Source organism: Electrona antarctica (genome assembly GCF_951216825.1).
Source record: "Electrona antarctica genome assembly, chromosome: 10".
Taxonomy (NCBI): domain Eukaryota; kingdom Metazoa; phylum Chordata; class Actinopteri; order Myctophiformes; family Myctophidae; genus Electrona; species Electrona antarctica.
Genome location: NC_136791.1, coordinates 49,880,064 through 49,896,492, shown reverse-complemented (window position 1 = coordinate 49,896,492; position 16,429 = coordinate 49,880,064). Strand labels below are relative to the sequence as shown.

Below are 16,429 nucleotides of genomic sequence, written 5' to 3'. Positions count from 1 at the left end.
TTGCTGGCTGCGTGGTTACTAATCCATTGAGACCTGGAACGCATCCATGTCACGTTAGCGTTTAACCACATTAACCATTAACCCATTTTGGGCGGGAACCCCTTTTGGTATTTTAAACATTATGTTATAATTTAGCTATTGAAAAATAGCAGATCTACAAGCTCATAGCGCGCCACCGAGTGGCGCGCTATGAGCTTGTAGGTCTGCTATTTTTGAAAAATCGTTAAAATGTGCCTCAAATCTTTCCGAAAATTGTCATGATTTAGAAAACTTTTTTTTATTTATTTTGACGTCAGGCCTGAATGGGTTAAGCCACTTTGGGACCATTTGGGACGGAACAATTGATAGCTTGAACAGTAATGAGCCCTCTGCATGGGCCAATGGCCTTGCCACAAAAGGAATTGGTATTCCACCAGGTTTACTTATTTTCAGGAGTTAAAATCTCTAAAATGTCTTCCTACAAACACACAAACCAACATATGGCTTGAAAGTGACTAGGTCACATGCACCGAGCTTGCCAGTTATATTATATTACCATTATAATTGTATTGTATTAAGAAGCTGCCGCATAAATGTACAAATAACCGTATGCTGGCATGAAGGTTACTTATTTTATTGGCAACCAACATTGATGACCAACTACTAATGACTGACTGGTACTGCATCATCTGGAGATTACTATTCAGCTATTAACTAAACAGAAAATGAGACAAATTAACATCACTGCAGTAGTACCACAAGATAATTAAATGAGGACACCTAAACATGAAATCTCTGAATGCTGCATTAGTAAAAAAAATAATAAAAAAAATGTTTTGGCTGACAAAAACTTTACTATTGTTCCAAATGCATATATTGTTAGATTTCTTTTCCTGCATAAGAGACTGTTGGCATACTCATGCTACAGCTGTAGCAGAGAACAACACAGCCAGTCACCAAGTCATCGGTGTGTTTAGGATGTCTAATATAATGAATGCACACTTGGTACTAGGATCTGTTTTTTACAATTTGAGCAGAGAATATGTTTGGCAATGTATAGACTACAGACATCAACAACGGTTCTTGAATCCTGACAACATGCGACTCATTATGAAATGGGAGTTAACCCATTTTGGGCGGGAACCCCTTTTGGTGTTAGCTTTATGTTATGCTTTAGCTATTGAAAAATAGTAGATCTACAAGCTCATAGCGCGCCACCGAGTGGCGCGCTACGAGCTTGTAGATTTGCTATTTTTTGAAAAATCGAAGAACGACTGACATAGAAACATAGCTTTTTCAGAAAACTGTCAGGATGTAGAAGACATTTTTTTAATCTGATCTCAGGTCAAAATGGGTTAAATTATATAACATGGAAGAACACTTGGTTGAAGAAAATCCTTTTCAGCACTCCTTGACAATGGACACTCGGGACTGGCTTATTGTCTGAGCCAGGCCTGCATTTAGAGACCTGAAGTAGTCGATGAATGGGGGCAACATAAAGCCTAGGAAGCAAGCTTATAATATTGTTGACCTAGCAACAGTCACGCGGTCTCTGAAAACTGGAACAGGGTGTCTCAGATTGAAGACTAGATAGGAAACACTTGGTCCGTAATGTTAAACTTCAGTCATATCAAAAAGATAGGTGCCTTTGCCGTGCAATAAAATGATACAATTTGATACCAAAGGTGCATAAAATGTTTATAGACTTGCTGCTCAGGCCTGGGCCGTGGTTCAGCGGTCCAGGCACCTTGGCTGGTAATCCAGTCTGGCAGTGTGCCGCGGGTTCGACTCCCGATCCCGACGGCCTTTACTGCATGTCTTCCCCCCCATCTCTCTCCCCATTTCCTGTCAGCCTACTGTCTGTCCCTCCATAAAAAATATAAAATAAAGGCGAAAGCCACAAAAAAAAAAAAAAAAAAAAAAAAAAAGACTTGCTGCTCAGGCACCACCAGCGGTGTTGCGTAACAGGACGAATATTCTGGTGGCGTCCCGTCTTACGGTACTTACCAGGTGATATGGGTCGGCTGGAGCTGGGGGAGGGGGTGTACGGGATGGGGCTCGACACGGTCCTCGCTCGCAGGCCCTGTGCAGACATCTCGTTGAAGTACCTGGACAGGATGAGATGACCCGGGTTACGACACACATTAGTTCCATCAAATAGAGCACCGAAGACTGACGTCACTTTCAGTAGAGGTCGCCTATACACAGGTTCATGTATTTTTTTATTTGCAGTGAAATCGCCATAGGGCGATTTTAGGTCGCTTCATATAAGAACTGTGTTTGAAAAATAAACCGACCACACCAGCCTTTCTGTCAGGGGAGTGGCTGTGCGTCGTTAATAATGTCCATTCATATTTGATACAGCCAGTTTCTGGCCCAGAAACTGGGCCAGCTGTCAAACACATTGCGTTCCTGAGATTCCTCGTTGACGTAAGCTCAGCTGGTGGTGACTCGACTCGTACTAACCATGAAACAGTGAAACAGTGAAAAGGCCGGGGTGATCGGTTTATTTTTTCAAACAGTTCTTATATGAGGCGATCTAAAATCCCCCTATGGAGATTAAAATGCAAATAAAAAGTACACGAACCTGGGGACTGACGCCCTCTACTGACAGTGACGTCAGGACTTCGGTGCTCTATGCTCATTTCATTTTTACCTAAAAAATAACATCACAGGCGCTAAATGAATATTCGGTTACAGTGGACTCAGACAGGGTTTCCTTTGCTGCAGCACATCAAGAACGAAGGAAAATGTCATCTATGTGTTACTTTGATACTAAGAAAAAAAAATCTAAATCACAACGAACCCAACATTACTGGTAACAATTAGAACCGCAGACTCACTCCCAAAATGTCCACCGTAGTCCAAAAAAAACACCTCTTCAGACTACAAGGTACTCAAAGACCTTACTCCACTCGCTGCAGAGCAGCAGTTCCGATTTTAAGATATTGTGTTTGGGAGTAGAGTATTGGATGGAAAGACAGACAAACCAACTGACATTACCATCCTTAGGACCCTGTCCCTAGTGCGGCTAGAATGTTTTTAAGCCCACATCCTCTACCTCAGGGTTTTTAACCCATTTTGGGGCGGGAACCCCTTTTGGTGTTAGCATCATGTTATGCTTTAGCTATTGAAAAATAGCAGATCTACAAGCTCATAGCGCGCCACCGAGTGGCGCGCTACAAGCTTGTAGGTCTGCTATAGAAACACGACTGACATAGAAACACAGCTTTTTCAGAAAACTGTCAGGATGTAGAAGACATTTTTAGAATCTGATCTCAGGTCAAAATGGGTTAAGCCCCCACCCTCTATCTCTCTGCATCCACTTCCAGGCCAGGTCAGTATTTAGTCTGTCCCCCCCCCCCCCTAACACACACTACCCGTCCTCCACCAAAATGTGATAATCATCCCCTCCACCACCTCTCCTTGTTACCTCTCATCGTCCATCTCCAGACTGGATTCGCTCTCTGACAGCTGTCTGCACAGCGCCTCCCTGCGCTCCATCTCTCTCTGGAGTTTCCTCTGCAGTCGGATGTTCTCCTCCCTCATGTGCCGTTCCTCCTCTATGTATTGCGCGCGCTTCTCTGTGTCTGTGGAAGGGAGACACACATGAAGGTAGTCAAAGTTCACGTATACACAGTGACAACTACGTTTCAGACGTGCAGACATGTACTGCACGATATAGGTCAAATTCATGCACAGATCATCACGTCGCTACTACCGAGTACTTCACTTAAAAATGAACGGTGTCCCATTTTGTTACTCTTGATCGCATCGTGGCCGGTCGCATCCGTTACGGTTAGGCCACTGACTGACATTTTAACCCATTTTGACCTGAGATCAGATTCTAAAAATGTCTTCTAGATCCTGACAGTTTTCTGAAAAAGCTATGTTTCTATGTCAGTCGTTCTTCGATAGCTAAAGCATAACATAATGCTAACACCAAAAGGGGTTCCCGCCCAAAATGGGTTAATGTGTTAGTATACTTGTTAAGACCATAGGTCGCAGATTACTATGAAAACCTGCAAAACCTGTCAGTCGATCAGTCAGTCATTCCTCCATATATGGTTGTCAGTCCATCACGCCTCGTGAGACGTCACTCAACCATATATGGTCGTCAGTAGGGATTCATCGATTAATCACGGTGGGAGTCTCCCAAATGGATTTTAATATTCTTCTTTTTACAGCCAGAATATAGGCTAATATTACTGTACAGTAAGGCTGTATTTATATGTATGTGTATATATATTGTGCGATATATCGACAATATGTACCTTCATCAGAGTGGAGAATAGAAGTATAAATTAAGTTGAGCAAAGCTACTCTTCTCTGCCCCTCTCTCTCAAGACTCACACACACAGTTAACGATGGCTCGTTCTGTGTGCCTGCCAGACACAATCAGCTCGAACGAAGGCAGGCGTAGTTTCTGTGTGTGTGTGAGTGTGAGTGTGTGAGAGTGTGAGAGTGTGAGAGAGAGTGAGTGTGAGAGTGAGAGTGAGTGTGAGAGTGTCTGTGTCTGTGTGTGTGTGTGTGTGTGTGTGTGTGTGTGTGTGTGTGTGTGTGTGTGTGTGTGTGTGTGTGTGTGTCAGAGTGTGAGTGTGTACAATACAGAAAAAGGTTAATAATAATAAAATGTAAAAAGTACCGAAAACAGTACCGGAAAAGGTACCGTACCGATTCCCAGGTACCGAGTACCGCACCGATACGAAGGTGAAAGGTACTCATCCCTATTCATGAGATGCTGAGCTTTTAGCATTCACCGCCTACGACTTGCTGACAGCATTGCCACAAAATGTTAAGTATGTATGAAGTATTTTATGAAGGCGTAATTTTTTCCAGACGTAGGTGAAACCCATTGAAACGGTCTTCTGTAATACTTTTTTAAGTCACTTTCGTAAAGCAACCTGTCGGTCAACACGTTTCATTTTTGTCTTTTTGGTCAACAGTTCAGGCTGGGTTTTATGTTTCAGAATAGTATTCAAACAGTCAGAGTTGGTCATAGCGGTCTTCTAATAATATAGCAACTTATTAAGTAAGAGAGCCTATGATTTTAGTTAGTGACTATGATGTGTGCTTCTTGCCTTGGACTATGTGGCAAACAGGGCCTTAAGTCAGAGTGACCACTCCCTCTAGTGGCAAAAACACGGTAGTGCAAGAATGGCAAATGGATCAAGCATCTATTTTGACTGCCTACATTACGTTGTCTTGGTTTGACTCTAAAAGCTATAAAGATGTACTGTTGTACAGTAGGGTTAGGAACTAGTTTCTTAAGAATAAGCTGGTCACAGTGGTCAGTAATCAATAGTGGGTCATACTAGGTAGGGCAAGAAAACAAACTCAGAAATTGGGATTATGGGGGAAGATGGATAGTTTGGATACCCAGGAAAAATGTGTATGGCATATCAAAAAGGTCGAACATGGACTTCAATTCATAGGTGCATTCATTCGTTGACGAAGGCCACACAGGCCGAAACGCGTTTGTTATCAACGTCAGAGGTAAATAAATTCATATGAAAAGGACATACAATGAGTGCTGGCATTTTCTTCACTTCAACATTTATCCCAAGTATGAAATTAGAATATATATATATACTAATAATAAACATTAAACAAGGTAAATAGTGCAGTGAGAACAGAATGTAGTGCCTCCAAGAAGCTTGGATAGCATGTAAACAACCAACCTATGATCTGTTTTAACAACATGCTAAATCATATTCTCAACATGTTGAGAAAAAACAAATTGAATAACAAAACCAGAAATAACCAAGATGAGTAAAAAAAATAAATAGCATCAAGATACAAAGGGAGTGAAGTACTAGGCCAACTAGGGGATGAGGTAGAGTCTTCAGACTATAATCTAGGACAGGGGTTCTCAACCCGTGGGTCGCGACCCCTCGAGGAGGAATGGAAAATGGAAATGAAGAGTTTACATATAGTACACATAGTACATGCATCCACCCTAATGATTATATCTGGTTTCAGTATTTATTTATGGTGTATTGTCTCTATTATTAAGGTTATTGTAGCAGTCAATTTATATTGGGGGTCGGGAGGGGGCGGGGCGGGGGTCCCGAGACATTGCCAAAGCATTTCCGGGGGTCCCCGGCCAAAAACGTTGAGAACCCCTGATCTAGGATGTATGGAGTGTGGTCTAGGGTGTTTTTTTTTTTTTTTTTTTAATGTCTTTTTTTTTGTGGCTTTCGCCTTTATTTTATATTTTTTTATGGAGGGACAGACAGTAGGCTGACAGGAAATGGGGAGAGAGATGGGGGTGACATGCAGTAAAGGCCGCCGGGTTCGGGAGTGGAACCCGCGGCACACTGCCAGACTGGATTACCAGCCAAGGTGCCTGGACCGCTGAGCCACGGCCCAGGCCGGTCTAGGGTGTTTTACGGAAGGCTCGGACAGCATTTCCGTGTTAGCTGATCTAAGTGAGTGGGGAGGGTTGCAGGGTTGGATCAAGTCTTGACGGTATGGGGTTGCCATGCCTTTGGCTGCCTTGTAGGCCAGCATTAGTGTTTTGTACTGGGTGCGGGCAACAACCGGAGCGGACATTACTACTGTATCAGACATCAACACTAATATTTATAAAAAGCAATTGGTGCACTCGCCAATGTAGTATTAACTAATTGTTTTTATATATTATTTCAACAAAATTAATAATTATTGCGACCAGATTACTATGAAAACCGGCAAAACCTGTCAGTGACTCCATCACACCACCATATATGGAAGTCCGTCACACCACCATATACCTGACCTGTTCTGACATTCCATATGTTGATCCTTCCCCACCCGTCCTTCCTCTTCGATGTCTCCCTTTTGACTGATACCTAGGTGTCCATTTACACTCTAGACGTGCCCGCCCCAAAGTTATTAGTGCAGCTGCACCCCGAGTTCTCAACAGGCCCGAAAATGAAGGCCCGGTCCTACCTGGGCCCTCATCAAACTCTGTACACTCAAGACACTGCCCCCGCTGCCACCCTTAGATCTCCATATATGGAGCTGACCTGTTCTGACATAACATATGTTGATCTGACCTCATCAAACCCTGTTCACTCAAGACACGCTCCATATATGGCAAGACATCATGAAACCCTGTACACTCAAGACACTGCCCCCGCTGCCACCCTTAGATCTCCCTATATGGAGCTGACCTGTTCTGACATTCCATATGTCGATTTGACCTCATCAAATCCTGTACACTCAAGACACGCTCCATATATGGCCAGAATTCATACAATGTTGATCTGACCATGCCAAAGCGCCTGCGCACGCCCAGCAGTCTGCAGTCACCCAGGTGGATGCGTGCACGCGACCTCGCCCTTTAGGGCGACTTACTGGCATACTGTATCTATAAGCAGTATTGAGGTATTGGTATCAATACAATCCTACAAATACCTATATCTAAGTAACAGTAGCCTACTCAACGTTTTAGCAGCACAGAAATGAGAAGTGACCAGCGACACAAGATTATAATGAGTGGATTCATCTGGTAAAAAAATAAAGTAACGACAGCCCATCGGTACTCAAAATCTATGCAAAATGAAGTCATTGCAATGTGCTGCTGTGCTCCTCCCAGCAATAGCCGTTGACGCACAAGGATAACTTAAGAGTCACTCCTCACTCAGTGCCACAGGCTTCCGTGGGCTCTGTACAGCTCTGTATCAATTACTGTCTGATGGGTGTCGTGTTCCTTCAACACCGACCGAAGCAGGATGAGAGGAGGTTTATTAGGACAGACAGTTGAGACTGACACCCCCCCCCCTCTTATTAGGACAGTTGAGACCGACTACCTCCCTACATAATCTGAGAGATGTTTGAAGGAGAGCAGCTCAGTAGCCATTTGGCTTTGGCTATGAGGGGTGTAGCCGAGTATGTGCAAGCGCCGAGTGCATGTTTCAATCTTTCCGAGGCTGGATTAAATTGTAAACTAAACCTGACCACATTTTTTCTCATGTTATATAAACTAGTCCAAACACGTTTCGGGGTCAAGTACAGGCAAAATAACATGCAGGCATGTGTGCGTAGACGTGAGCTTGTAGATCTATTATTTTCAAAAAGCCATTGTATTGTGTTTGAAGGACAACTTCAAAGATTTTTAGGAAGAAGAAGATTTTTTCATTTGCTGCTTTCTTTCGTTTTAACGATTTTAGCTATTTTTGACAGGGAGGGCATTTGAACAAGTGGCTAAATATGTATATATTTTTTTACGGACACACACACAGTTTGAGTGAAGTTGTGTGCTAATAACATCACCTGGACATGCACGCACGCTTGACCCATCGTTGGCAAGAGACACACAGGCACAGGGTGAGTTCTGCTCCATTTATCAGCGAGTAAACAACATGCTGTTAACGCTGAGCTATACTTCTCTGGGGCCGTGCACGTACGTGGCCATCCATGTATGTGCATGTGCGGGGACACGCGAAAACTGTGGTCAGAGTTAACCCATTTAGGCCCGACGTCGAAAAAAATAAAATTAATAATATATATTCAAAGATTTGAGGCACATTTTCACGATTTTTCAAAAATAGCAGACCTACAAGTTCATAGCGCGCCACTCGGTGGCGCGCTATGAGCTTGTAGATCTGCTATTTTTCAATAGCTAAATTATGACAATGTTTAAAACACCAAATGGGGTTCCCGCCCAAAATGGGCTAAACGGTTTCCAAAACACACTAATAAACAGTGTACAATTTGGGAAAGTGAAAAAAGGGCTAAACAGTTGGGTGCATAAGCTAATGGTCAATGGCCGTGTGCAAATTCAGATCAATTGCTGAGGAGAGAGATGTGGAAAGTAATGACAGACGTTTTCGATGACAGACATCCCTAAAGTTATAGGTAGGCAAGTGGCTATCAACAGACAAACCTGATGCCTGTTGTTCAGCCATAAGTCTGCATTAAGGACATTGGCTGTGGCTCCCACCCATTCATGTAAACGGTTTAAAACTTAACCCATTTTGACCTGAGATCAGATTCTAAAAATGTCTTCTACATCCTGACAGTTTTCTGAAAAAGCTATGTTTCTATGTCAGTCGTTCTTCGATTTTTTTAAAATAGCAGACCTACAAGCTCATAGCGCGCCACTCGGTGGCGCGCTATGAGCTTGTAGATCTGCTATTTTTCAATAGCTAAAGCATAACATAATGCTAACACCAAAAGGGGTTCCCGCCCTCAAAAGCCATTTCTAGTAATTTTGCTCGTAATTCCTACAAAGCCAAAGTAGCTGTTCTGTATTACTGTATTACTGAATGTAACAACCCTACTGGTGTTACAGCGGTTGTGTTACGTGCAGTAACTGTGCAGGCATTAGGCCACTGCAATATTTCATTTTCATCACTTCACTAATCTAAACTCCCATTAAAGCTGAATTTGTCAGCAGTCAATTTCAGTCTAAAGGAGCTTGCACACTGGTCCGTATTTTTCACCTGAAATTCGTTGCACATAAAAAAAGTGTCCATTGCCTCCGACATTTGTCCGTCATTAACTGTTTCAATCAGAACAGGTTTGATTTATCCCTTTTACGCATCATCTTTCTAGAATGTTGCAGTGTTTTGAGGCTATACTAGCCTAGCCTGAAGAATGAAGCTTGTGGATTGAAGAAAGGCACATCTGAGTGTGTGTGTGTGTGTGTGTGTGTGTGTGTGTGTGTGTGTGTGTGTGTATCTACTGTCTTCCACTGTTTAGGATCCTGCTGTTCCTTGATCAGTAGTAGGTAAAAATGGATACTGCGTTTCCTTTTTATTCTTTAAGCGAGAGAACCACAGTGACCACAAAACAGTCCTCACTGCTTGATGACAATTTTGTTTCGTTCTGCAAATTTAAAACAACAAGCCCAAATTGATTAAATCAATTAATTACCAGCTGCATTATCATCATCTGCGGGGGTCCGCTATAACTGCCTCCGTGTCATTTTCAGCGCAGTAGTTTAGGTAGGAACCAAAATTCTCTGAGGTGGAAGTATTGTGTTCTGAGTCGTTCGTTTCCGCCCAGACATTTGTGGTGCGCACATACATCAGCCAATGAGAACACCAGCTGTGCTACAGGACTACTGGACTAGATTGCACATCGATTATAGACTATAGGCTTGCGATTGCATAGCAGCTGGTAATAATACACACCGTACTCGGTGTGCAAAGTGGGTGTACGGTGCGATTTTTAGCAGGTCATGGATTAAAAAGACCACAGACCACAAGATCCTTTTTTTAACCTGTCTGTAAAGCACACTAAAGGACACTAAAGGACACTCTAACCACAAGGCCAGCTCAGTGGCCTTGTGGTTAGTGTCCGCCCTGAGACCTGCGACATACTAGCGTCATGTCCAGGGGGTGTACTTGTACATCAAGCTGCCTCACGCTACAGAAACAGGAGATAGGCTCCTGCCCCTATGGGCCTCATGGCTCGGCAAGGCTACTTACAAAAGCACTTTGTAACTATATGTTTGGAACAAATAAAATGAATTAATTAATTAATTTAGTTCTACATAAATCCGCACTTCTCTTTAGTGCACATGAACAGTCCCAAACTCAACTAAAGGCTCCCTGAACATGGGGGTTGGCAGTATCCTGTTCCACTTGATACATGTAACCAAGCCATCGTCGGGGCATGTGGTGAATTTGCATTTAGATAAGTCAGTTATACGGTTTTCATCGGGATGAAGGATGACTGCTTTTGAAGGAGTTTGAATGGGTGTGACTCAGTGTTGTTTTTGTCAACTAAAACTATGACAAGAAATGTTCGTCGACTACCTTTTTTCACTGACGAAAACTACATGGAAACTAAATGAAAACTAAGCTATGATGACTAAAACTAAATATAGTGACAATTTTGTCAACAAATACAAACTAGACTCAAATGTTAGGAAGGGACTAGTGGACAAGATATCCAGTTTAAGTCATTTTACACATGGTTGCATGCTGAAAATAGCCGATCTACAAGCTCACAACGCGTCGCAGCGCGACGCGTTGTGAGCTTGTAGATCGGCTATTTTCAGCAAGTGTCAAATCAGTCATTACGAGGGCATCAAGGCCCGCCAAAATACATTTTAGTCGACTAAATCAACTGTAGATTTAGTCGACTAAAATCTTATGATATTTAGTCGACTAAAACTAGACTAAACACTAAAACATTCCAGGTGACTAAAATGTGACTAAAACTAAATGAAAGCTATTCAAGAGACTATGACTAAAACTAAAATCAAAATGTGCCGCCAAAAACAACACTGGTGTGACTATATAGGCCGGTCCCTTTACTCACGTTGCAGCTCAGTGGTGCGGAGGCTCTTCTTCAGCCTCTCAACCTCGTTCTTTAGGAAACGGATGTGTCGCATCATGTTCTCTGGCGAGTCGATCTCCATGGACACATCTCTGGGGGAGGGAGGAGCCGAAACGGGCTGGTCCAACTTCTCCTGAAGGATTCTGGTGGACCGAAGAAAACACACACAAACACACACCATGAATGTGGTGAGTCTGGCATGATGACAGAACTGTCTCTTTGGGGTCGGGTTCAGAGAGAGCGCTTTTCTGCCATGCATTTCTAAGAACATCGCGTTTCAGCACTCTGGCATATACAATTTTTTTGTCGAGCGCCCTGGGTCCCTCGAGTAGAAAATGGTTAAACGTTTGGAGAGTAGCCGCTTATCAGCGTATACTCTGTGTATGTGTAGCTCTCGACATGATATCCAAAAAGTGCTCCGCCACTCAAGAAGTACTTTTTTTTTTTTTTCTTTAATATTTTTTATCTTACGATTTTGTAACCCATTTTTCACCCCTGTGTCAATTATCTAATGTGATCCTGGGCTCTACACACACTCCGCCAACCTAGTCCCCATATATGGGGGACATGGGGAGAGCAACGGACTTGAACTCATGCTTCCTTCATGCCTGAGTGTCCAAGTTGCTCCTTTACACCTGACAGGGGGGGGGTTTCCCTGGTTAGACATAGCGCGTTAAAGGAACACGTTATTCTAACCAGTTCCTTTCCCCTCCATCAGGCGCCCCGGCTGGCCAGGGGGAGGCAGTTTATGTTTATAGTTTAAGAAGTACTTTCTGAGGACACTGCCCCCATTTTTTATTTATTACACTTTGTTGTGTGACATTGCATTGTGACACGTTGCAATAGAGCACCGAAGTCCTGACGTCACTGAACTCTACTGTCAGCAGAGGGAGTCAGTCCACAGGTTCATGTACTTTTTATTTGCATTGTAATCTCCATAGGGGGATTTTAGATCGCCTCATATAAGAACTGTGTTTGAAAAATAAACCGATCACCCCGGCCTTTTCACTCATATGGATATGAAGCATCGACTGAAGGTGGAAATGTACAAATATACCCAAAGAGTAACAAAATAAGCGTTAGAAACGAGTCAAACAACCCAGAGACTACATTTCCGGGTATGCGGGTGGCTGCATCTGTCCGTCGCACAACAGAAACTGAATGTCAATTACGTTTATTTTTTTATTTTATTGATATTTAATGTTTCGTGGTTAGTACGAGTCGAGTCACCACCAGCTGAGCTTACGTCAACGAGGAATCTCAGGAACGCAATGTGTTGACAGCTGGGCGTGACTTATATTAGCAGCGACATTGCCTTCATATGTAGTTTCAAGGCTTTTGCGGCCACATTCATTCCATTTTCTCCAGAAACTGGCTGTATCAAATATGAATGGACATCATTAACGACGCACAGCCACTCCCCTGACAGAAAGGCCGGGGTGGTCGATTTATTTTTCAAACACAGTTCTTATATGAAGCGACCTAAAATCGCCCTATGGCGATTTCAATGCAAATAAAAAAATACATGAACCTGTGTGTTGGTGCCCTCTACTGAAAGTGACGTCAGACTTCGGTGCTCTATACAAGTTCAACATAAGGACAGGAGGCTGGAAGCCGTTAACCTGACACTGAAACACTGAGCTTCTCAAAACCGCAGACCACCAAAGTGTGCAGTGTGCACAGCTCTGCCTTGCTTACACCTTCTGTCTATGGTTGGCAATATGCCAAGAATCTCTTTTCTATCAGAAATGTGGAAAGATTTGGATAGTGCAGGTTTTTTAAGGGACAAATGTATTAATATGGATATAAATAAGTAAACAGTGATTCTCTGGCAAATACATGGACATTATATTTGAACACATATGGACAAACCCGTACCTTGACATGAACACAGAATACACACATTTATCAATAGACCAAGTGTAGCGATATTGAATGGAAAGGTAATTAAACCCCTCTTTTAATGTTTTCTTCTTATAGAGAGATGACTTCCGCACACCCGGTAGGTTTGGAGCAGGTGCGATGATGACGAGGCATATACAATGTGAAATGAGGGACACCCGCACACCGCCACTTGCTGGGTTCAGAGCATTTTATTAAAGCAACGTTTCGGTCTTGCGACCTTCCTCAGGCTACTGAGCTTCAAAAATGTTTTCTTCTTAAAATGATTAAATACAACGCACAAGTACTTAGTATTGATATAGATACAATTGATTATTTGCATTGCAAAACGATTCGATACAGAGTATTTGAATTGCAAAATAATATGATTAAAAAAACGATTTTCCGATGCAGTTTCTATATCGTTACACCCCGACTACCGTAATTTCCGGACTATAAGCCGCTACTTTTTTCCCATGCTTTGAACCCTGCCTATACAACGTATGGCCTCTATGCGCTTATAGTCCAGTGCGGCTTGTATATGTACACATTTGTTTTTTCCCCTACATTTTGCTGGTGCGGCTTATATTCAGGTGCGCTTTATCCCATTTTGACCTGAGATCAGATTCTAAAAATGTCTTCTACATCCTGAAAAAGCTATGTTTCTATGTCAGTCGTTCGATTTTTCAAAAATAGCAGACCTACAAGCTCGTAGCGCGCCATGAGCTTGTAGATCTGCTATTTTTCAATAGCTAAAGCATAACATAATGCTAACACCAAAAGGGGTTCCCGCCCAAAATGGGTTATAGTCCGGAAATTACGGTACTTTACATACTAGCTCATTTTGGCTGCAGATTTATTGTTTATCTACAAATGGAAAATTGGCTAGTGGAAATAGGCTTGGAGTCGGTACCTTTTCTCAGCCTCCAGTTTGTCCATGCGTTTCCACAGTCTGTTGACCAGAGCTTCCTGCTCCTGCTCTAATGTGTTCTCAAGGTCGATCTTTTCGCGCCTCAGCTGGAGAAGAAAGGGTGAGAACAGATCGACCAAGATAAGTGTGAGTTGAGTGAGACAGAGTGAGTCTACTAAATTCATTCACATTGCATGTGCGAGACACAGTCACACACACACACACACACACACACACACACACACACACACACACACACACACACACACACACACACACACACACACACACACACACACACACACACACACACACACACACACACACACACACACACACACACACACACACACACACACACACACACACACACACACACACACACACAGATATGAAATGACCTTGTTAGGTCCCCTTTCCAATTAGCTTCTCCCCTTGAGGGACAAAGAACCTGTTGCATAACACCATTCTACATTCTACATTATTAAAACCTCCCATGTCTGAAGCTCTGCAGTCATGACTGCATGGCGACAATAATATGGATGATATAATGCCGACACACCCACCTACGCTTGACGACGGGCACTGACGCTGGATGCACATGAAGAATAGGATCCCATTATTAGAGTGAGTATGTGACTCACTTTGAAAGAATATATATATTCAAAGATTTGCTCCACATTTTTACGATTTTTCAAAAATAGCAGACCTACAAGCTCGTAGCGCGCCACTCGGTGGCGCGCTATGAGCTTGTAGATCTGGTATTTTTCAATAGCTAAATTATAACAATGTTTAATGTTTTTTTTCCTCACACATGGGTTTAAAACATGGTTCTAGATCTAAGTGGGAGAAATTGATTGATGACAAGTCTGATAAGAACCGCTGATAAATCCCCAAGGCCGTACTCAAGTGTTATGCCTGATTTATAATTGGTTGTGCACCGGAAATAGTCAATCTACAAGCAACGTGTCGCAATGCAACGTGTTGTGAGCTTGTAGATTGTAGAGTGCTGTGAGCTTTAGATCGTCAATTTTCGGCTCCATCACGGCCAAGTATAGAGAGTATGCACAGGCATAAATTTCCCATCAGGACACGCCCCCCTCATCTAGACTGAGTGGCAAAACATTGAGCAGCATGGAGTGTTGGAGTTTGGAAGCGCTCGTTGGAAATCACTCAACCGTCCTGCGTACCACCTGTTTCTAAATGTCACATAATGCAGGAGGCAGCAAAATGTTGTGTTATTGAAAACAAGCACGTCCAAACTCTGACACTTACAAAAATAATCAAATGCAGGGCATTTCTTGACAGAAAGTAGCTCATAACGTTTCTATGGTGGATTTTTATGAAACAAAAGCTTTGCAGATAGAAAGAGGATAATTCAAGCTTTTCGTACAGCTGCAATGTTGGTGAGTTTAACATTGTTTAATGCAATCAGATAGGACTTTTCTGTTTGGATGAATGGGCTGGCAAGGCCAGAAAGTAGTTTGCCACTCAGTGGGCGTTCCCGCATAACTTCCAGGAACGATGATGTCACACGCATACCCTCTATAACTCGGGCGTTATTTCACGTAGCTCCCAGAGAGCCTGCCCCCCCCATGGCTTTTGTATCCCCTTCTCCACCCCCTCTCCCGGGTGAGCGTACCTGTTCCAGGGTGAGCTGCTTGGAGATGGTGTCGTTCTCCATCTTCTTGATCTTCTTCATCAGCTTGTTGACCTGGAACTCTTGCTCCTGTTCCAAGTGCTGCTCCAATTCCGCTTTCTCGTGTTGAAGCTGGAGAGAGAGCAGGGAGACGGAGAAGGTAAGAGCTTGAGTCTCACAACACACACACACACACGCACAAACACTGTTTTGCCTATGCAGTCGTGTAAATAACTCCTACAACTGGAAACCAGTCCTAAGAGCAGATGGCAGCTTCCTGATAGGGCAGACCCTCTGTAACATTTGAAGATTGTGGAAGATAGTCTAACTTAAGAGACTAGTCTGACTTAAGAGACTAGTTGAGAACAGAAGAGACTAATGAGTCACATACTTTGATGAAAATTATAATCCTCAATATGTAAATCCACCACACAGTACATATTTAATTATTGATGGGGTTTATACAGTGGGGGTGGGAGGTGTTAATGGAACAATTCCGCCCGATGCCTGGTTGCAATTCCAGGAAGAATTCACATTGTGAAATTATGGCATGGTTGGAGTTTTGCCTGAAGCGACCAAAGTAACCACCTTTGGCAGCCTCCCAATACAACGTAAGGGGTGCGGCTCAGTGCTGATTCAAAATGGGGACGACTGTGATGGATTATATAAGGGATTACTCATTAGGAGGAAAGGGCTGGATGTTGTTTGTCGGATGGGGAAAGAGTTGAGAGTCAGTGAAGTTG

General features: G+C 43.0%; 1 protein-coding gene across 1 annotated transcript in view; it reads right to left on the bottom strand.

Annotated features, from left to right (window-relative positions):
- The window catches only part of LOC306931588 (coiled-coil domain-containing protein 6-like), a 42,370-nt gene that overhangs the window by 13,217 nt on the left and 12,724 nt on the right, over window positions 1-16,429 (bottom strand). Inside the window, exons 3-7 of the mRNA XM_079513021.1 lie at window positions 15,690-15,818; window positions 14,051-14,154; window positions 11,239-11,399; window positions 3,413-3,569; window positions 1,987-2,087 (exon numbers count right to left, since the gene is read on the bottom strand). Of these exons, the coding sequence (XP_079369147.1) occupies window positions 1,987-2,087; window positions 3,413-3,569; window positions 11,239-11,399; window positions 14,051-14,154; window positions 15,690-15,818 (652 nt within the window). The remainder of the gene's footprint in view (window positions 1-1,986; window positions 2,088-3,412; window positions 3,570-11,238; window positions 11,400-14,050; window positions 14,155-15,689; window positions 15,819-16,429) is intronic.